The sequence below is a fragment of the Chinchilla lanigera genome, unplaced genomic scaffold (assembly GCF_000276665.1).
Source record: "Chinchilla lanigera isolate Chin_1 unplaced genomic scaffold, ChiLan1.0 scaffold00014, whole genome shotgun sequence".
NCBI lineage: Eukaryota > Metazoa > Chordata > Mammalia > Rodentia > Chinchillidae > Chinchilla > Chinchilla lanigera.
Window position 1 is genome coordinate 14,111,690 of NW_004955415.1, and position 21,748 is coordinate 14,133,437.

Here is a 21,748-nt window from a genome sequence, read left to right on the forward strand (position 1 = left end):
TTTTTTTTCTTCCTGTCTCCCTTGCAACATTTTGAGATCTAGACGGTAGTTATAATGGAGCATGACAGCATCTGTGATTTTAATGGTGTAAAAGCTGTATGAGCCAGGTGTGGTAGCAGACATGTGATCCTAGAATTTGGGAGGCTGAGGCAGGAGCATCACCAAAAGTTGGAGGCCAGCTGGACTACATTGTGAGACTTTGTCTCAAAAACAAAACAAAAAAAGTCACAAGAACTGTCAATACTATTTATTTGTTACCTGTATTCATAACTGAAAAGAAGATAAGTTTCAATTAGTGGTCATAAAAAACAAAGGATTTTTTTCCCATCCAGGTTCATAGTTCTCCTGAATTCTGAGCAGCTTCTGATAGGGGTGTTCCGGGCCTAGGAGGATGGTAGAGCATAGAGAGGGTGGCTAGATGGGGTGAGGGAGGGAGTAGTAGAGGCAGAGACCTGAAGTAGGAAGGGACAGAGTGGTAGGTGACAAGTGCTGGCTGGCTGGGGGGAAGCTCACGGACTTGACTTTGTGTGCTTTTTTGCTTTCTCTGTCTCTCTGTCTGTCTTTTTGAGACAAGTCTCACTATGTAGTTCAGGCTGGAACTCACAGTGATCCTTCTGCCTCAGCCTCCCAAGTGTTGGAATTACAGGCATGCACCACATGCTCAGCTTTACCTGGTATGCTTTAGGGGACTGACCAGAGAGTTAGCTCATGAGAAAGGTGGATGACAGTCCACATAGTAATGGAGAATTACTAACACTTGGTAATCAATTTTCTTTCATTTTGGCACAGGTCATTCAGATTCTAGGAGATAAGTTTCCATGCACATTGGTGGCACAGAAAATTGACCGTATGTCTCTGTTTTGTTTTATTTTTAAAAGATTGTTCCATTTCTCTGTCCCCCCCATAACCTGACTCTGTGTCTGTTTTCCTGATAAGTGCCGGAGTACCAGGGTGAACCAGATGAGATTTCCATACAGAAGTGTCGGGAGGCTGCGCGCCAGGTGCTTATCCCCTGCCAGTTCCCACTCAGTTTTCTTGTACTGGTGCTCCCTGTGCTGCTGGGAACAGCAGAGTGCAATAGAGGGGTAGTTTGTTGTGACTTCAAGGACCTGTTCAGGCCTAGCTAGGCTAGGTTCAGTTAATGTTGGCCTTGGGATACTGCCTTCTTGTCCCTACCTTGACTGTGGATTGTCTCCCCCAGGATACCCCCTCCACATGCATGGCTTCCCTCTGTCCACCCACAGCCTCCCTAGCTGAAGTGCATAAATCCGCATGTACACTCTCTCCCCACCCACTCCTGCACTGACACATCTTTGTAAACTGAGAGCGTAGTGTGAAAGTCAGGCTGCCCAGTTGTGGGTCCCGATGCTTCCACGGTGTGTCAGGAACAAGCTGCACACCTGCCAGTGCCTGGTGTCCCTGTCTCTACAATGAAGATAGAGAGGGCTGGGCCTGTGGCCATGACGATCCTCTGCTACAGATCTCAGCTAGCTGTGGGCTTAGGCTCAGCCTCGGTGGCCTGGGGCTTCCGGGCAGGGATGGAGCCTGCTTGTGGGTACAGGTCTCAGGACTGCGTGTCCTTGTGCTGCAGGTGCAGGGGCCCGTCCTGGTGGAGGATACCTGTCTGTGCTTCAATGCCCTCGGCGGCCTTCCTGGTCCCTACATGTGAGTGTCCCCATGAACTCCTTTGTGGGGCCTCCGTCACAAACCACTGGAATGCAAAATGATTAGTTACCTGATACTGTGGATCATTCACTGTCTTGGCATCAACATCAGTATTTCAGTTGTCCCAGAAAAGAATTAGGGATACAGGAGAGGTGTGACTTTCTTTTGTAAAGTGTGAGAATGTGATTGTGTAAGTGGATAGAGAAGAGGGAAACCCGCTCAGTTTCAGAGGTACATTGTGGGCAGATCAATTTCAGGAAAGGGAATAAGGAAGTTAAGATCTGAAAACTGATTTCCTTAAAATTATCCAGTACCCTGGGTCCCCCTTAGAAGGTCTTTTGTGTCTCTTTAGAATACAGATAACCCAATTTGAAGTCCCTTGGAGTGGGATGTATGTACAGAAGTGCCATTGCTTGTTTTGAATATATATCTCTGACTTTTGGATGACTAGTTCATTTACCTGTATATACCTGTATCTGTAGTACATATTGCTTCACATCCTTTCTAGCACTGAGTATATTATGAGTTTTTAAATTTGCAGTTTGAGCCGGGTATGGTGGCACATACCTGTAATCCCAGCATTCAGGAGGCAGAGGTAGGAAGATCACTGAAAGTTTGAGACTAACCTGGGCTACGTAGTGAGTTCAAGGCCAGCCTGAACTACATAATGAGACCCTGTCTCCACAATTTTGGCAATTTGGAGGATATAGTGTTATCACATGTAGTTTGATTTTGCATTTCCCTAGTTACCAAATGAGGTTGAAGCCTTTGTTTATTGATTTTTTTCTATGCATTGCATGTTTGCCTCCATTTGCTTTTTCCTATTAGGTGATTTTTCTGTCTCTCTCTGGTGCTGGACATTGAACTCAAGGCCTCACACATACTGCTAAGCACATGCTTTCCCCCCACACCTCTAGCCTGGATTGTTTCTGTAGGTTTTGATTTAAAACATTCCTTCTCATTTCCCCTTGGCTGTCCTGGAGCTCTGATCCTATAGGAAGTTTCTTCTGTGTGAGACCTCTGACTCTTCTTTATTTCTTTTGCAGAAAATGGTTTCTGGAGAAGCTAAAGCCTGAAGGTAATATTCCCATTTTTTCTTCCCTTGGCTCTGTAGGGAATTGATAATCCCCAGGTGGCCTTCCACCAGGGACCAGGAAATCTGAGGTCCTAGCTGCCATTGTTGAGCCTCCCTTCTATAACCTTGACTCGTAGTAGAGAACATTGAGAAGAGGTGGCAGGCGGCTGTAGTTGATTCTGCGTCTCAGGGAGGACTTGCCCCTAGTGACTGCCTGCAGTTGCTTCAAACAGGGCCTGGACTGCGGATTGGGGGAGGGGACTACCCTCCTAGGCCCCAGCAGTTTGTTCCAGCCACCCACAGATGCAGGCCATACTGTTTCCTCTTAGGACTACTTGGAGGTTCTAGCAGGAGAGCCCAGCTCCTCATATATCCCAGACCAAAGAATGGTCCTCTGTCGAGAAAGGCATCCTCTTCAGTCAGCCACAGGTGGAGCTTCAGGAGGGATACGCAGAGCATCGAGGAAGGAAGGGGACACCTGCTTAGCCAGCCACATCAGCTGGGCCAACCCTGTAACCAGTGGAGTGATAAATGTTGCAACCAGGTTGCACTCACATCCAGAACATTCCCTCTAAGTGTGCTTTTAAGAAATGCAGAGTATGTCAAATATGGAAGGTCATAAAATAGAGTAGAATAATAATCTCAAGCATGGTGCTGCATACTTCTGGTCCCAGCACTCTGGGAAGCTGAGGCAGAAGGATTGCAAGTTCAAGCCCAGCCTGGGCAATTTAGCAATTTAGCATGACCCTTTCTCAAAATAAAACATGAAAAATGTCTGGGGATGTAGCTCAGTGTGGAGGTCTGGGTTTAATCCCCAGTACCACAAAAATAAAAAACACCAATACCCCATAAATATATACAATTATTTGTCAATTTTTTTTCTTTCTTTCTTTTTTTTTTTTTTAACGGTACCAGGGATCAAACTCACGACCTTGCGCTTGCCAGGCAGGCACTTATGCCACTGAGCTATATCCCCAGACCCTTATTTGTCAATTTTTTAAAAAAGGATAATGACCCTGCCTCCATCATTCAGTTTATCAGCACAAGTTCCTTTTTATGTAAAGATACACAGGTATGAGCTGGGTGTGGTGGTGCACGCCTGTAATCCCGGCACTGGGGAGGCTGAGGCAGGAGGTTCATTGCGCGTTTGAGACCATCCTGGGCTACAAAGTAAGCTCAAGTCCAGCCTGAACTACATAGCGAGACCCTGTCTCAAAAAAACAAAAACAAAACAAAACAAAACAAAAAAACCAAAAAAAAAGATACACAGGTATGATTGGTAATACGCATAATCTTAGTTGGTTGTTCTGGTTTTGGGGACTGAGCCCAGGGCCTCAAGCACACTGAGCAGATATTCTGCCGCCACCTACACCTCCAGCTAATTTCTCAGTGTTGCGTAACTGGCTGGGGAGTTCCTTGGTTGTAACCAAAGTACTTTTTTACAATCGGTTCCCTTTTCTCAGGAATCAAACAAGTCCACACTATATTGGTTGATTTTCTTATTTAACAAAACCTCATCCCAGAGCCTACAATTTCAGCCTCCCTCCCATCCACGTTAATCTGGATTGGGGATGCCTTTCCCATCAAGGGGTCGGGGTGGGGATGGTGGTGTTGAGGGAGAGTGCTGGGCAGCAAGGACGCGCTGAACCCTCTCCTTTCTTGCTCACAGGGCTGCACCAGCTCCTGGCCGGCTTCGAGGATAAGTCAGCTTATGCTCTCTGCACGTTCGCGCTCAGCACTGGGGACCCCAGCGAGCCTGTGCGCCTATTCAGGGGCCGTACCTCGGTGAGTGGCCGCTCAGGTGCTGTTTTCCCGCTTGCCGCCAGAGGCCGCTATGGCCTGGGCAAAAGGCCCAGGGACCTCTGCAAGACTGTCCAGAAAGGGCGCCCAGGGCCGCTAAATCTGTTTGACTCCTGAAGCTGCTGGCTAACAGCTCCCAAGCCTGATGCATCTCGAGCTTTGTCCCTATGTGCTGGTAAGACTGAAGGTAATCATTCCCAAAGCTGCCTGGTGGCACAACACCTATAAGCACAGCCCTCTGGAGGCTGAGGTAGGAGGATAGAGAGTTCAAGGGTAACCTGGGCTACATAGTGTCAGACCAGCCTGGGCTACACGGGAAGACCCTGCCTCAGAAAGCAAGACAGAAAAGCCACATCTACAGCCCAGACCTCACCCCTCTCAAATTTCCTGTCCATCTGCCAAAGTACAACCTCCCTTCACTTTTCATGTTTACATATAATTTGAATTTAGTTTTATTGTTACTACTTTTTGGTGCTGGGGACCAAGCCCAGGGCCTTGCACATGCTAAGCAAGTGCTTTACCACTGAGCTACACCTGCAGCCTAGTGTTTTAATTCTTCAGGAAAGCATAGTTCTTCCCCAGTTGCCATTCAGCACACCCTGCCAGGCCCTTAGCGTTGGGTGCTTTTCTCCAGGTCCAGACCACCTCCCAGCTGCTCAGCTTCTGGCTTGTCGATGCTCAGTTCCTGCTGCCACAATCAAATCCAGGGTTCCCCGTGGGGCTGTCCACAGATACTTCATGGTCTGGATAAGTTTGGTTTGTTGTTGTTGTTTTGGTACTGGGAATCCAACTCAAGACCTTGTGCTTGCCAGGCAGACACTGTACCACTGAGCTATACCCCTCCCCAGCCCAAGTTTTTCTTTCTTTTTTTTTTTTTTTTTTAATGGTTGTAAAAAGCATATCACAAAAAAAAAAATTACAAAATTTACCATCGTCACCATTTTTACATGTGCATACAGTAGTGTTAAGAATATTCATACTGGGTGCTGGGGATTTAGCTCAGTGGCACAGCGCCTGCCTGGCAAGCACAAGGTCGTGAGTTTGATTCCCGGTTCCAGAGGGGAAAAAGAGTATTCGTACTGTTGGACAACAAATCTCCAGAACATTTTGGTCTTGCAAATCTGAAACTACCCATTGAACAACTTCCCTTTCCTCCCTGCCCCAGCCCCTACCAACCACCATTCTACTTCCTCTGAGGGTTTCACCACTTCACATGCCACATAAAAGTGGAGTGATACAGTATTTGTCTTTTTGTGACTGGCTCACTCCACTTTGCATAATGTTCTCAAGCTCCATCCGCGTGGTAACACAACAGTTTTCTAGGATGTTAAGGCTGAAGGATATTCCATTGTATGCATAGACTATGTTTTGTTGCCTATTATTTGCCAATGACATTTAGATTGTGAATAATACACAATCACAGTCACGATTTTGTTTTCAGTTTTTGAGGACATATACACAGGAGCAGCATTGCTGGGTCATGGTGTCTGGTTAAATTGTTAAAGATTAGTTGTAATTTTCTGCTGCTTTCCCAGAAATGTCCACTTAGGTGTGGGCCTACTCGCTGCAGAGCAACTAGGCAGCGGCCTCCCTGTGACAGCGCCTGTGTCACTGTGCCCCCTACCATGCCCTGTTGTTCCTGCTCTGGTGCTTGCCCTGGTTGTGTGCCAACCCCTATCCCTCCTGAGGGATTGTGTGTTCATCTTGTCCTGCTTTCCCTGTGTATTCATTGTCCACGGTGACACTCTGGACACCCATTGTCCATACTAGCATTGTCCTTTCAGCAGCTCATGCATGCCACACCGTACCCATTTTGGAATCTGCATACCAGCTGCGTCTGGTGCCTGGAATGTTCTTGCTGCAGCCCTGGATGTAGCCAGTCACTGGGCTTCTGGACTAAGTCAACCCCAAGGCATTCCATCCTGCTGTCCTGGAGTGCAGCACCCCGAGGGTCCCCTCCAAGGCATTTTGTGTTTGGCAGTCATTAATTTGTTTACCAGGGTCATGTCTGCTGGGCTCTGACATCTGTTGCAGGAGGGGAAGGCTACGTTTGGTGGGAACCTAGGGTTGAGAACACTGTCTGGGCCACTGCATCAGTCAGAAAACATTTGTCGCATGGGTAAGACTCAGGATAGTTTAGTAATTAGCCATGGTCACACAGCTCCCTATTAGCAGAAGCAGAATCTGCTTTTGGCTCTGCATGACTTGGCGTTTATGTGGCTAATCCCCATTGTCCACCACCACTCTTGGAGGAGTTTTTTGTTTGTTTGAGACAGGGTCTTGCTCTAATTCAAGCTAGCCTTGAATTCACTATGTAACCCAAGGCTGGCCTCAAACCCATGGTGATCCTCCTGCCTCAGCCTCTTGAGTGCTGGGTTCAAAGGCATGTGCCACATTTGACTCTTGAAGTTTTTTCTTTCTTTCTTTCTTTCTGTTTTTTCAGTGCTGGGGATTAAACCCCAGGACTTGCATAAGTTAGACAAGCAGCGCACTGCTGAGCTACACCTTCAAGCCCTGTGTGTTTGCGCGTGTGTGTGTGTGTGTGTGTGTGTGTGTGTGTGTGTGTGTTTGAGACAGGGTTTCATTGTTTAGCCCAGGCTGGCCTCAAACTCTCAGTGATCCACCTGCCTCAGCCTGCTCAGTGCTGGGATTATAGGTGTGCACCACCACATCTGGCAAGCCCTGTTCTTTTTGGGTTTTTATGGGTTTTTTTGGTACTGGGAATTAGAATCTTGTGCTTGCCAGGCAGGCACTTGTGTACTGAGCTATATCCTGGGCCTTGCCCTATATTTTTTAAATTAGATGTTTCTTTTTAACTTTGATGACAAAATGATATTTCGGGGCATTTGACTATAATTTGTTTTCTTTGTGGCCTTTTATATTGGAATTTACCCGTTATAGCCAGTATTTAGAGGGTGAAAGGGCTAGCTTTTTATTTTATTTTATTTTTCTCCACAATACTGGGGATCGAACCCTGGTCCTCCATACTAAACTGCATTCCCAGCTCTTTTTAAAATTTTTGAGATAGTGTCTTGCTAAGTCGCCCGATTTGCTCAGGCTGGGCTCAAACTTTTGATCCTCTTGCTATAGCCTCCTTAGTGCTGGGGTTACACGTTTGTGCCTCCTCTCCTGCCAATAGCTGGTATTTCTTGAGCTCCTGGATTTATTACATCATCAGAGCTGTCTCTTTCTCTCCCTCCCTCCCTCTCTCTCTCTCTGTGTCTGTCTCACACACACACACACACACATACACACACTTATCTGTGCTAGAGATCAAACTTTGTGAGTGCTCTACATCACCAGCCCCATTCCTTGTTTTGTTATTGTTTGTTTTTTGAGACAGAATCTTCTTATGTAATTCAGGCTGGCCTTGAACTCACTGTGTCACTCAGGCTGGCCTCGAACTTGCAATGATCCTCCTGCTTCAGCCTCCCGAGTGCTGGGATTACAAGCGTGCACTACTATGCCTGGCTTGACCTCATTCTTAAATGAGGTCACAATTTATCAAAAGTGTAGAGAGGGAGGGTGGCCCCAGAGGTGTTAGTGGACCAAGCAAGTTCATAGTTCCTCCCTGTATGTCCTGATTTTTTTTTTTTTCTTTTTTTTTTTTGAGACAGGGTCTCGGTATGCAGTTCAGGCCAGCCTTTAGCTCACTTTGTAGCCCAGGCTGGTCTGGAACTTGCAACCATCCTCGTGCCTCAGCCTCCCGAGTGCTGGGATTACAGGAGTGCACCACCATGCCCAGTGGTTGTTTTGTTTTGCAATACTAGGGATTGAATCCAGGGCCTTTACCCAAAGCTACATCCCCAGCGCTTTTTAATTAGCTAAATTTTGGGACAGGGTCTCATGAAGTTGCTAAATTAACCAGGCTACGCATGGCCTTGTGATTCTCCTGCCTCCGTGTCCTGGAGTGCTGGGAGTACGGGCACACACCACCATGTCTGGCCCTGCTCTGCATTTTATTTATGTATGCAGCAAATGTTAGCACTATGCACCCCTTGAACTATCAGATTTAATTAATTTCACAAACTAGCCCAACTCAGACCACCCCCCTAGAGCCCAGTTACATACCTGTCCCCCTTTCTTGTGGCAGGGCCAGATTGTAGCTCCCCGAGGCTGCCGGGACTTTGGCTGGGACCCCTGCTTTCAGCCTGATGGATATGAGCAGACGTAAGAGCCCCGATTTCTTCCCTGGGGCATGGGTTGGGTGGGCGCCCTGCCCAGTACAGGCATAGGGATATGGGCAGGGCGGGCCTTAAGGGTGCTGTTCCAGCTGAGGGCAGCTCTGCTGGGTGGACACAAGGAATCTGGTTGGCCCTGTCCGTGACAGGCGGAGCTGGGCATCCTGGGCTCTGGCTGCAGCTCGCCCCAGAGCAGCAATGTGGGCAATGGCTTTCCCTCTCTGGCCTTGGCTTATCAATGCGTAGAAACCCAACAGTTGTATAAGATTATTCTCTGACCAGTTTTATCTACATTAGCAAAATGTTCACACTTGAGTGGCCTCTGGTAGGGACTTTAAACTCCACAGTACCAGGTATTCTCAGGGTTTCATGCTAAACCCCTCTTGTTTGTGGGAATCAGGCTTCCTCGGCTGGAGAGGCCCTGAGGCCCCACAGCCCAGGGCTTCACAGGGTGGAGGACATTGTGAAACAGCACTGTTAAGGAATGAGCCTTGGTGACACTTAGAAATGCTTTCTTTGCACCGTCCGGTGGCCACTAGCCATGTGTGGCATGGAGCAACTGAAAGGGAACTAAGCCAAGGAACAGAGTTCATTTTTATTCGGTTGTGATGAACTTCACAGCATTATGGGGCCAGTGCTACTGTATGGCGTGGTGAGTGTCCAAAGCCCCAGGCACGGGTGGACTCTCACCTTACTGGAGCCCTGGTCTGGAGGACAGGCCTGTGGCCAGCTGCTGTCATCTGCCTCCCCACTCACACACCCAGTGCATTAGAAGAGGCTGCTGTGTTTGTGCTGTCAGGCCCCAGTGCTTCCTGTCAACAGATAACAAAGCTGAGCAAACATGCGGCTCATCCCTGTCCCCAGCTTCCCTTAATAACTGGACACAGTGGAGCGGGTTTACTATCCCTCAGTGCTCATTTATATGGTTTTTCTATCTAAAGAATTTTAAATTGTCAACAATTTTAAAAAATTAACTAGTTGGCAAGAGCCAGTGGCCTAAGAGGCCCTTGAGCTTTGGCTGTGGGATTGGATTGGGCTGGGGTACACATCCTCCTGCGGTCTGGGCTCCCTGTTCTGAGGTGCTACTGTGACCCCTCAGGTATGCTGAGATGCCCAAGGCGGAGAAGAATGCCATCTCCCATCGCTTCCGAGCCCTCCTGGAGCTGCAGCAGTACTTCCACAGCCTGACTCCTGGGGCTGGAGGAGGTGCTTCAGGCCGGGGGTCTGGGGAGAGCTAGCTGGGAACTCCCTCCCGGTCAGGCATTCAGTGGGGGTGTGGAACCAGCTTTGCTTTGGGCTGGAAGAGCTGAGGCTCAGTTCACAGACATTCTGGGTAGGCTGACACCAGTCTTGTCCTCAGGAATTCAGAGATAACTCCTATAGCCTCCAGGTCAGGACCGAGTGATAAAACCAATCTTGGCAAACAAACAAAAGAAAAAGTCTTGGCAGGATTGAAGGTTTGGGGAAGAACTGGGTAAAAACAGCCTTGATGTTTTTAAAATGCAGCAAATAAAAATTCCGGAAGGAACTTGTTTCCAAAATAAACTGGATGTATTTGCTTTGAACCCTGCCTCAGGCTGCTGTCTGTCCCCTTTGACAGGTGCAGGAAGCCTTTTCAGTGGGGGTGTCAGACAAGGGCAGGGCTGTGTCAAGGGTGTTTGCCTGCCCTTGCTGGGTGGCGTGTTGTATCTTCTCTGCTCTTCTTTCTTTTGGGCTGTCCCTCCCTACCCCACATTGGAGCAGAATCCAACTCCCTGCCCTGCATCCAAACACAAGAGGCCTTAGGGCCCTGTCTTTTTCTGCAATGCCAGCCTCTGACTTTCGCCAGCTGGTAAACCTTTTTTCTTTCTTTTTTAGCTTTTATTTGATTATGAAGGTTTTTTCTTTAGTATGAGTTTGCAAAACATAGCGAATACATTCACTTCAGGGTGATTACCAAGTGTTTTTTGCCTCTGTGTTTTGCCACACTGGGATCAGGCCCAGGGCCTTGTGCACACGTGGCAAGTGCTGTACCACAGAGCTACACCCCACCCCGACAGAGGGGTTCCAGCATCTCGCCTTCCCTGTTAGCTCTTTAATTCCCTCTTCCCCGTTTGAAGCCATGGTCTCTAGAGTTACTGTCCTTTTTCTTACTGGTTTCCTAGAATTATTTGCATATTTTAGGTATTAGTCCCTTTTCTGTTTTCAGAGTATCAGATCCCTCCTTCCACTGCCTTAATCCAAAATATCTCAGTCCGGGGGGCATTTGTCAACCCAGAGTGAGCCAGGTGTTCTGGCTGTCACTGTCGTAGACCCTGGCCAACCACGGCCACCAGACCAGTCCCCGCATGCTGGCATCTGCTGCTCTCCCTCTCCCCTCCGGCCTCACCCTGTCACTGCTCTGTGCAGGGTGCCCATGCCCTGCCCCGCAGCCACAGCACCCCACTGTCCCTCATGCCGGTTCCAGAACTTGCTCGGCAGGTATTGCAGCACAAAGGCCTCCCTGCTGGACTGTCCGCATTCCACTGCTGGGCCAATGTCCACTGTGTAGGGTGCAGCGACCACCCACAGGTGCCACTCAACAAACAGCCCCTCTCATTCACTCCCCCTGGGATGGGGGTGACACACGGAGAAGGATAGAAACAGGAGCTTTATTCTCTAATGTGTCCACAGTGCGTTCCTTATACAATCAAGGAAATGGCTTCTCTCCTGGCATCGACTCTTTTATCAAAAGAAAACCCACCCTGCTTAGCCCCACCCTGGACAGAAACTGCCCCAGCAGCGTTCCTGACCTGAAGCTGAAGGCTAATGTGCAGAGGGGGAGCATGGAGCACTGAACCCCCCGTGCCGAGGTGCCGGGGCCTGTGAGCTGCCTGTGCAGACACAGTCCCCCGTGAGAGCCCAGACCCCCACACCTCCCTTCACAGTTGCGGTGGTGGCTGGGGAGGTTGGCAGAGGTGTGGCCGGAGCCTGCTGGTCAGGAGCAGTGCTCTGCATCCATGGCGTCCAGGTACTTGGCTGCAATGATTCGGGGCAGCAGGATGTACCTAGGTGCAGGAGGGAGAGGCAGGAAGTGAACCGTGGACGGTCCGAGAGAAGGCAGCAGGCGCCCAGCCCACACACCACAGCCCTGGGCTGCCCCTCCTGCCCACTGCCCGCCCGCCGTACCGGATGGGAATCAGGAGAATCATGATGAGGGGGAAGACCATCTTCATGTAGGGCAGGGTGCTCATGCCAAAGGTGCAGAGCAGCAGCAACTGCATGCCCTGCAGGCACGTGAAGTAGTGGATCTTCCTCTGGGGCACCCTCCGGATGTAGTGTGTGGGCGGGTACGATGTCTGCAGGCGGCAATGACCAATGTGGGCAGGGACAGCTATGTGCCTTGTCCGTTCCCGCCCCACCCGCCGCCCCCCGCCAGGCACCAACCTGTTCTTTAAGGAGCAGGGCCACACGAGAGAAGAGCTGGTTGCCGTCTAAGGAGGTGAGCGCGATGTAGAGGAAGAGGCCGTAGAGCACGGGCTTGGGGATCCACTGCAGCGGGAAGGGCAGCAGCAGCAAGGACAGCCCCACTAGCACACTGGCGCCTAGCGACGTCAGCCGGGTCTCCTTCACATCCACAATCCTGCAGGGCGCAGGCGCAGGCGCCCACGCGTGGTCCCGAGGCTGCTTCACCTTGGGACCCTCATCCCCCAAGCCACAGCCCTCCCTGGGTCACATATAACCCAACCCCCAGCGCTGAGGCCATGTGGCTTAGCCCCAGCTGCCCAGGGTCACTGTTGCACTCACGTCTCATAAATGTGCCCGTTTTCCACTCGCTCCTCCACTAACGCCAGGGCCCGCACGTGCAGCGGGGAGTGGGGGTAGGCGGCGTGGATCCAAGGCAGCCCAAACAGGGACAGCACTGTGTTGATGATGGCAAGGAGCAGGAGGTCCCAGTGGTAGGCAGTGCCTTTCACCAGCCTGCAGCAGATGGGCACATGTGGACAGGGCCGCGCTGGCCTGCAGGGCGCAGAGCTCTAGCTCAGCCTGTCCTCCGCCCCCATACCTGTTCTCTGGTGCATTGACCAAGGCAGCTACCAGGTTCTGCTCGATGAAGAAGAGCAGGGAGAGCAGGAAGCCGAGGACCATGGCACTGCCGACGGCCTCCAGAGAAAGCGAGCTGATCTGTGCCACCTCAAACAGGTTTTCGCTGGGGTTGTAGCGGAACCTGCTCACTGCACAGGGGACAAGCTCCTGCTCAGCCAGCAGCCCGGGAGCATGTACAGGCTGCCTCCACCCACCACAGGTCCCAACTCACTCTCAATTTCCTGGAAGCCGTAGGAGCTGAGGAGGGAGAAGGTGAGCACTGCGATGGGCAGGGCACAGTCGGACAGGACCTCGCGCACGTACGGGTGCAGGTAGGGGCTGCGGTGGGCAGTGAGGTAAGTGCGGCCCGAGAGCCGCACAGTCCCTCCCCGTACCCCAGTCCTTCCCCGTACCCCAGTCCTTCCCCGTACCCCAGGCCCTCACCTCTTCTTGAACTGGTAGAGGGTGTAGCCCAGCCAGAGCGTGCCCAGCATGATGAGGAGGCTGAGCACTGCGGTCGCCTGGCCAGAGTGCGCAGCGCCCAGGCTGCTGAAGGCGTCCAGCTCAGTGGGGCTGGCCAGGAAGCTGGTGTTGAGGGCGGCATGGAAGCTGGAGTTGAGGGTGGCGCCCGTACCCATTGGGCTCACCAGGAGTGAAGTCCTCTTCATGTGGTGGTGTCCGTAGTAGTACTTCCAGAAGACTGTGGAGCAGACCAACAGGCCTCGGCCTCTGAGCTCTGAGAGGTCGGGGCTCAGCACCCTTCTGAATGTGGGGTGGGGGCCCAGGGAGGGCAAGGAGGGGGAGAGGCCCTGAGGGAGAAGAAGGCTTGGAGGGAGAAGGAAGTCGGGGAAACTGGCCTGTCAGCCAAGACCCCACTGACCTGCTCACCCACCCACTGTCCCCACAGCTCTGCTACTGTCCCTGTTCCCGCTCTGAAATGCCATCACACCTGCTCGGTGCCTCTGACCCCATCTCTGACCCTGCCTGGGCAGCCCTGCCAGCCAGTGCCCGGGTGGGAGCAGCCTTAGCCTGACTCCTTGTCAGCCTGTCAGGCCCCAGCTCGGAGTCCCCCGCCCGGAGTCCCCAGCCCCGCTCAGCAGGGGTTGCCAGCTCTGCACTCACTTTTGACCATGCCCTTGACGGCATCCACCACGAACGTGATGGAAATGAACAGGGCAATAATTTCCTCCGTCGACCTGCCAGGGGGTAATGTGCCTCATGAGATGGGTGTGTTGTTGGGGGTGAGGTTCCCTGAGCCTCTGTGTGGCCCCCTAAAAAATGACCAGGGCCCAGGCCTGGCCCACCCCAGTCTCTTGGTGCAGGGGTACGTGGGGACACTGCCTTCTCAGGGTTCCAGCTCCTCGGAGGCTGGCATGCAGCTAACCAGAGCACGGAAAAGACCAGTCACCTTTTAAAAAGACTCATGACCAGACTGAGGTTGAAGAAGGCATAGAGGGCCAGGAAGAAACTGTTCCACAGGCCTGTCCATGCGTAGAAGGCATTGAAGTCCAGATTGTAGTCATCACAGATGACACGGATCACTGTGGGCAGGACACACGGTCAGGTCCCAGCAGGGATCTAGGGTCTTGGGTACCATCTCCCGCCTCAACCCCCACTGCACCCTGGGTGTAGATGGCCAGGGGCGCAGTCGTCAGCAGAATCACCAGTGGCTGCCCGGAGAAGATCGCATACAGGAAGCCGCCGATACTCTGGCCGACTATGGTCTTCTGCACATCTGCAGAGGTGGGAGGTCAGGCGGACACAGCTGGCACCCAGCCCTGCCCAGCACGGCCCAGCCCTGCCAGGCCCAAGGCCCTCACCAATGGCCCCATTTGTGTTCTCATCATTCAGGGACCCAAACGCAATTGTGGGCAGGAGGCAGGCAAAGTAGAGGAACAGGGTGGTGGTGATGTATTTCCCCACAGCCTTGCTTTTCCCGATGATGCCTAGGAAAGAGGGGTGGGCAAGAGGATTGTTGGGGAGGCAGGACGGACACACAAGGTCCTGAGGCCTGAAAGGCTGAACCAGGCAGGCAGCGAGGCCTCATACCATCAGTGAAGTCCTGTGAGTACACGGAAAACCTGCGCACGATGTCCTCCCGGATTCCCCTCCCGAAGGGGAAAAAGTCCTTGCACTTTGGGGGCTGGGAGAGAAGCAACACGTGTTAATCCTGGCGCCCAGGCCCCTCCTGCTGTGCCCACCTCTGCCTGTCCATACCTGTGGGTGTCTGTGGGCGTGGAAGGAGCCTCTGCCGTGTCCATTTGCTCTCGGTATGGTCGTGGTGAGCAGCTGTCTCTGATGCATCAACGCCTCCTTGAATTCCTCCTCTGTGCGTGTCCTCAGGAGCTTCTGGCGGAAGGTGATGTCTGAAAACATGGTGGCGAATGTGCGTGCCACTTCCGTGGCCGTCTTGGTGCTTTTCTGGACACAGGAGATGGAGAGTACAGCTGAAGCCCTCGAAGGACAGAGCACTCTGCCTTGGCAAGCATAGCACCTCCCAGCAGGAGGCAAAGACTCTCCTGGGAGCTGGCAGTGGTCCCCAAAGTTCAGGCACTGGGCTACACTGGCCACCCTTTCACTAGATCATTAGAACAAGTGCCAATGTAATATTTTTCTTTTCCTTTTCTGGTCTTTTTGAGACAGGGTCTTGCTATGCAGTTCAGGCTGGCCTTGAGCTCATTTTGTAGGCCAGGCTGGCCTCTAACTCGCAACAATCCTCCTGCCTCAGCTTCCTGAGTCCCTGGATTACAGGCCTGTGTCACCACGTGCAGCTTCTTTTCTTTTTTTTTTTTTTCCAGTACTAGGAATCGAACTCATGACCTTACACTTGCCAGGCAGGCGCTGTGCCACTGAGCTAAATCCCCAGGCCCCCAGCTTCTTTTCTTTGAAGACAGAATCTCACCATGTAGTTCAGGCTGGATGGGAACTCACTATACTATAGCCTAGGCTGGCCTCCAACTCAGTGATCCGCCTGCCTCAGACTCTTGAACCCTGGATTACAGGAGGGCACCAACCCCACTGTAATACTTTTCTTATAAATTCAGACACAAGTCATCCTAAGCAACAAAAGTTGGATGGAGATATAGTTAGTCATAGAGCACTTAGCATGTGCAAGGCCCTGGGTTTGATATCCAGCACCACCAAAAAAGAAAAAAAAACCACTGATAGAAAACCACAACAGAGCACATTTCCCTAATCAGCCCCAGCTCCCCACCTGCACTCTGTTCGTTATTTGACTTTCAAAGGAGGTCCAGGCCCACTGCACCTGGTCTCTTGCCTATTGGCCAGGCTCAGTGTGTCCATGAACCATGAAGCATCCGGCTCAGCAACCTGCTCACCCCCAGCCCAGGTAACCAGGCAGCACCTGCCCTGGGTCATGCTCAGAGCTGTTGTCCCAGGGCTCTGCTCCCGTGGGGCAGAGCAGCCTGCGTTCCTGGGGAGAGGCCCAGCATACAGGCTGGTTGACCTGTCCTAAGGCACCCAGCTTGTAGACTGCTGCTCCTTTCACCATCCTGGCCACTCTGCCAGCTGCCACTCCCTGTCACTGTGAGCTGTGCTTCCTTTCTCCCTGGTACCCTTGTAGACAGAATGTCTCCAAGACCCTTGGGAGGGATATTTCCTTAGCACTCCCTTTGCCTGGAGAAAGCCAAAGGAAGAAGCCTGAACCAGAGGCAGAGGCAGAATCATCCAGAAGCTAATGGAGCCAGGTGTTGTGGCACAGCCCCCACCCCCAGTCATCCCAGCACTCTGGGAGGCTGAGGCAGGAGGATTTCAAGTATGAGTCTACCCTGGGTAACTTAAGAGACTTAGGGAGACCACCTCAAAATAAAAAGTAAAAAAAGGGCTGAGGATGTAGCTCAGTGCAGAGGTCCTGGGTTCAATCCCCAGTAGTAAGAAAAGAGGAAGGAAGGGAAAGAGGAAAGGAGTGAGCTAATGCAGGGCAGAGGGTGTGGCTGAGCGGTAGAGTGCTTGCCTCCACACACTAGGTCCTCAGTTCAGCCCCCAACACATGACCAACAAGCTCATAGAAGATTCAATGTTAAAGCTCTAAAAGGCCTACAAAGGGGGTCTCATAATTCTCTATTCAAGATTTCAAAATCCTTTACTGGAAGACTCCACACATGACCAGCTTTAGCCTCCACAAAAGCAGAGAACCCTCGCTGAGCAGCATATGGCCGAGACAGAGTAGGGGATGTCTTAACATCAGGCAAATCTTAAAGTCAGTCAACAAGGAGGAGGATGAGGGTGGGAGAGCAGGCCGGAGAAAGGCTACGACCATGATGTTTGGATCATAGCCATGGAGAAAGCATTTCTGCTTAGTCCAGAAGTAGACAACATTTTGGGCGACCTTTAAGGAAATTTGGATGCAACAGGGACCGAGCAAGGAAGTGTCTGAGAAAGCACTGGAGAGAGTAAGGATAGCCATTGCAGGAGGCCTTCAGAGATGCTTTGGAGAAGGGGCCGGGGTGGCCTGGGCCCCTGAGCCCCCAGACCCGCACTCACCATCTTGGGTGGGGCCAGCACTAGGATGACGAACCGGACCTCACAGGAGTTCTCACCCCAGTTCTGCGGGCGAACCAGGCGGCTGATGCACACGTGCCGCTTCTGCAGGGCTTTCATGGTGCAGCTGCAGGGAAGGACACACACAGACAGAGCTGCCACCACAGGAGCTGCCCCCTGAACCCCTGACTGTGGCCCCTGATGACGTGTGCTCAGGAGAACAAAGCTCAACAGCATGATGGACCCTCTCCTCCCAAACTGGGTGTCGCCAGAGCTGGGTCACTTGTGGCTGGGCAGCCTTGGCAGGGACAGGAGACTGGACTCCAGTGTGACGGGCGGGGAAGGGGGTTGTGGCTGGCAACTCACATGATGCAGAGCCAGGACTGCTGGTACTGCACCCCTCTGACCGTGGCCGTGACCCCTTGGATGGTGTCTGACAGCAGGTGCACTAGGGACAGAGAGGGGAGGGTCAGCCGCACCCCCGGACCTCCCTGCAGGGCAGGGGGGGCGGGCCACACCTTTACTCTCCGTGGGGGCCCCCGTATCTGTAAAGAGCTTGGCCATGATGAGCTCCAAGTTGCAGTCAGGCTCAGCGTGGTTGGGGTCCTGGGCGAAGCGGGTCAGCATGGTCCGCAGCACGTCATCCAGGGAGGTGGCCGTTTCGTTCAGGATGATGCTGGCCTGGGCCAGGAAGCCATCCAGATCCCGGTGCGCACGGATCTCTTCCCTGAAGTTCTTTAACTTCAGGTACTGGGGGACCACAGGCCCAGGAATGAGACTGCTGTCCCTCCTGGGCCTCGCTCCTCCATGGTGCCCCTGGCTGCCCCTGTCCATCAGCATGAAGACCCCTTTCCAGGACAGAAGGCTTGGCCTGGGGGCTCTGAGGTCCCTGTTAGAAACTTCTGGGGGGCTCGGGAAGGGGACAGCAGGAGGGACCCATGGGAAGCAGCTCCCTCCCACCGCCCAACTAGGCTCAGCCCTCACCTTGCGGGATGTGTGCAGGAGCACGCAGCCACTGGACAGCGCGTCGCCTTCTGGAGAAGGGAGGAGGCTCAGGGTGCTGGGGCTCGCTTGCTAGAGTGGGGCCCCTCCCCTAGCCTGTCCCTGTGGCACCCCCTACCTGATACAGAGGGCGGCATCTCGAGGCTGACATTGACAAAGAAGCGGATGCTTTCGCCAGACACAATGGAGGAGTTGACTGTGTCAAACACTTCCTCCCCCAGGCTCTCTTCTCGGACCTCGGAGGTGTCATCGACTTCATCCTTGAGGTAACTCGGGGATGGAGCTGTCACCAAGAGACCCGAGGGCCAGTGCTGCGCACCAGGAGGGGCTCCAAGCCCACGGCGCAGGTCCCCAGCACCCCACTCTGGAAATGATAAACCTCGCGCAGGCTCAGAGGGAGCCCTGCTGTCCTGCCCGACCCCCCTATGTGGAGCCCGCATGCACAGCAGGAGCCCCTGCTCAGGCACTTCCACATTCTTCAGCTGCTGGGATCAGGCCCCTGCATCGTTCCCTGTTCTGACCCTTCCTGTGTCATGCCACAAACCTCGGGCCAATCACAAGGTGCACGTCTGTAATCCCAGCTACCTGGGAGGCTGAGGCAGGAGAACTGCAAGTTTGAGGCCAGCCTGGGCACCTCAGCAAGACTTGCACACAAAAAGGGGGATAGCTTAATGTGAAGGCTCACAGGAAGGCTCCCTGGTGACATGCAAATGCTCCTCTCTCCTCTGAGCCCTGCTGTGGCTCCCGCTGCCCCCCACTTCCTCAGGCTCAGTCCTGGTCTTTGTCCCCACCTTGACCCCTCACGCTGGGGAGGCGGCCAGCACCCCAAGCTTGCCAGCTCCTGTCCTCCCAAGCCAGCTGAAGGCTTCCCTCCCTCCTGGCCTTTAGGGCTCACTGGGAATCTCCCCCTCTGAGAAGCCTTCCCGGCCCTGCTCTCTGGCTTGGCTAGCACCTCTTCCAGGACTGTCCGATGGTCCCCAGGAGTGACTACTCCAGGAAAAGGGGTGCCTAACCAACACCTGTGCAGGACAGGGACAGGGACAAGGTCAGCAGCACGCCTACCTGCCCGGCAGTGACTCACCCTGAGTCACTTCCACCCGGCCGGCCAGTTTCCTCTGCACATCCCCATGTTCCCAGCTCAGGGTCTGGTGACCCCAGCCCCAGGCCTCACTGACTCCATAGCCCAGAACTTCTCGCTCAGAAGTGGTCCTCGCTTTTGCCGCTGAGCTTGTGAAAATCCCCACTGCCCCCACTCCAGGCCTGCTTTGTTTACAGCCACCTGGGTGCCCCGACCCCCACCTGCCCAGGCCACTGCTCTGCCACCCATCCACCCCCCACTCCCCAATGCTGCCCTGCATGTGGCCATCTTCTCTCCCTGCCTAGGGAGCTACCTTTGCTCAGGCTCAGCTCTCAGACATCTAGTTAAGGGCCTGCCCAGGTCTGCAGGGCTCCTTGGATGCCACACCCCCACCTCCACTGTGAATGACAGCCACTGGGAGAGAGAGCTTGTCACCCTCGGTCTACGCACTAACAACCCCCTGGTGGTTGGGGCTGGGCACAGGACAGGCAGCAAGAAGGGGAACAGGCATTCAAGATACATGCAGGGGGCAGCCAGACCCGAGTGAGCAGCGACAACTGATGCCCAGAGAGGTTAGATCTCCTTAGAGGGATGAAGCAGCCCCTCCCCACAGGGCTGGGTGGGCTTGAGGGGTGAGATGAGGGCAGACTCAACATTTGGTCAGAGGCCACCCAGACAGTGGACAGGGGAGGGAACACCAGGTGGTGCCTGTCGCCTGCCCTCCTAGGACCCTGCACCTGCCAGTGTGAGCCACCGATCTTGCCACATCACGGCCTCCTCGAAGCAGGGACAAAGGCATTCGAGCACCAGCACAGGTCCACAGCCAGGGGCCCAATGCCACAACACACAGGTGGGCATGCCACCTAGAGACAGCCAAGCTTCATGTACATACCTGAGAAGTACTCGCCAGAGTCCTCAAGGCTTCCATTCTGTGACATGGCCAAAGAGGTGATCTCTGCAAGAGAAGCCAAAGAACTGTCTCCAGCCCCAGGGACCAGCCCTGGCCAATCTCCCGTGCCCATTTGCAACCCACCGCACGCCAGACCTGCTGATTCCCCCCAGACCCACAGCCAGGAACAAGAGCAGCAAGGGCCGGTCGTGGGTATGCACACCTGTAATCCCAGCACTCTGGGAAGCTGAGGCAGGATGAGGATTACAAGTTCAAACCCAAACGGGACAATTTAGCAGTTTAGGAAGATGCTCTCAGAGTAAAAAATAAAACAGGACCAGGGAGGGGTGTAGCTCAGCGCTAAGGCACCAGGTTCGGTTCCCAGTAGGAGAGGAGAAGCGGAGCAGGGACAGCAGTGCAGGGGAAGGGCCCTGCAGAGTCAGGGAAAGTCAGCCCTGATCTGAGTTACTAAATTTCCTCGCTCATCGGCTGGGGGCCGCCCGGGTGCAGACAGGTCAAGGAAGACAGTTCTCAGGGTGCTTTTTCCACCAAGCTATTGACACCACCCAGTTCGTGAATCCCGGTTTCGCTGACTGAATCCACCCGTGGCCACCGGAGCGGGCGGGCGGGCACAGAATCCGTCTCTCCCTCTCCAGCGCTACGGTCTGAAACCTGGGCCAGGGCGTCCTCTCACACACCGCTCCTCTCCCTCAGGCCGCCCCGGTGCGGGTCTGGGGGCCACAAACGCCCATCTCACGTGCACCCCTCTCAGTCCCCACGACCGGGGCACTTGGGGCGAAGGAACAGCCTCCTCCGCCGGGCATCACCGCTTCCGGGGCACCAGGCAGGTGGAGCAGGTGATGTGGAGGAGAGAAGGGGCAAGTGCGTGCGGAGGGAACACTTGGGGTATGGGACGCACCACGCTCCCCGCAGCGGCCCGGCCGGCTGTTTGTGCCGAGCTGAGCAAGGAAGGAAACACAGGAGGGTGGCGTGCGCGGAGGAAGGCGCCCGCACAGGCGGAGAGCTGGGGTGGAGGGAGGCGGAGGCGCGAGGTGGGAGCCGAGCCGGGCCCAGAAGGGGGCGCGCAGAGCCGGTGGGGTCGGGCCTCGGGGTGGCCGGCGGGCCAGGGACTGGAAGCGCGGGGATCGGGCGCATCCTTCTCCCACTCGCGCCCCGGGCTGCCTCCCAGACCTCCTGGGGACTTCTCCGGCAGAGCGGGGCACAGTGGGGCCCCCGGCAGTGCCGGACACCACGCGGAAGCTCAGGAGCGGCGGCGCGGGCTGCAGCGGGCCAGCTCTGAAGGCTCCGCGGGCGCCGCTCCACGCTGCCTGCTTCCCGGCCCGACCCCCACCGCCGCATCCTTGCCCAGACGCCGAGGGTTCCGGACCGCCCCAGGGCCCCTCCCTCCCGCCGCGGGCGCTCTCCGGTCCCCGATGGCTCCGCGACCCCGCCCGGGTGCCTGACCTCCCCGCCGCGCCCTCGCGCTCCCGCACCCACCGCACGGCTGCAGCCGA

General features: G+C 54.1%; 2 protein-coding genes across 2 annotated transcripts in view; one reads left to right on the forward strand and one right to left on the reverse strand.

Moving 5' to 3' along the window:
* The window catches only part of Itpa (inosine triphosphatase (nucleoside triphosphate pyrophosphatase)), a 15,190-nt gene extending 4,904 nt beyond the window's left edge, over window positions 1-10,286 (forward strand). The window contains exons 2-8 of the mRNA XM_005380786.2: window positions 790-847; window positions 937-1,001; window positions 1,592-1,665; window positions 2,712-2,743; window positions 4,410-4,525; window positions 8,634-8,710; window positions 9,821-10,286. Coding sequence (XP_005380843.1) covers window positions 790-847; window positions 937-1,001; window positions 1,592-1,665; window positions 2,712-2,743; window positions 4,410-4,525; window positions 8,634-8,710; window positions 9,821-9,959 — 561 coding nt within the window. The 3' untranslated portion in view covers window positions 9,960-10,286. The remainder of the gene's footprint in view (window positions 1-789; window positions 848-936; window positions 1,002-1,591; window positions 1,666-2,711; window positions 2,744-4,409; window positions 4,526-8,633; window positions 8,711-9,820) is intronic.
* A 1,045-nt stretch (window positions 10,287-11,331) lies between these two features.
* On the reverse strand, window positions 11,332-21,748 carry Slc4a11 (solute carrier family 4, sodium borate transporter, member 11; the record flags this gene model as incomplete). Its single annotated transcript, XM_013512257.1, is given in 20 exon segments — window positions 11,332-11,747; window positions 11,869-12,038; window positions 12,127-12,322; window positions 12,487-12,660; window positions 12,746-12,914; window positions 12,998-13,104; window positions 13,210-13,465; window positions 13,888-13,961; window positions 14,174-14,306; window positions 14,387-14,500; window positions 14,586-14,711; window positions 14,815-14,908; window positions 14,983-15,186; window positions 17,269-17,392; window positions 17,632-17,713; window positions 17,784-18,015; window positions 18,250-18,299; window positions 18,386-18,550; window positions 20,238-20,300; window positions 21,732-21,748. Coding segments are annotated over 20 exon segments (2,620 nt in total), but the record flags the coding sequence as incomplete, so codon positions are not given.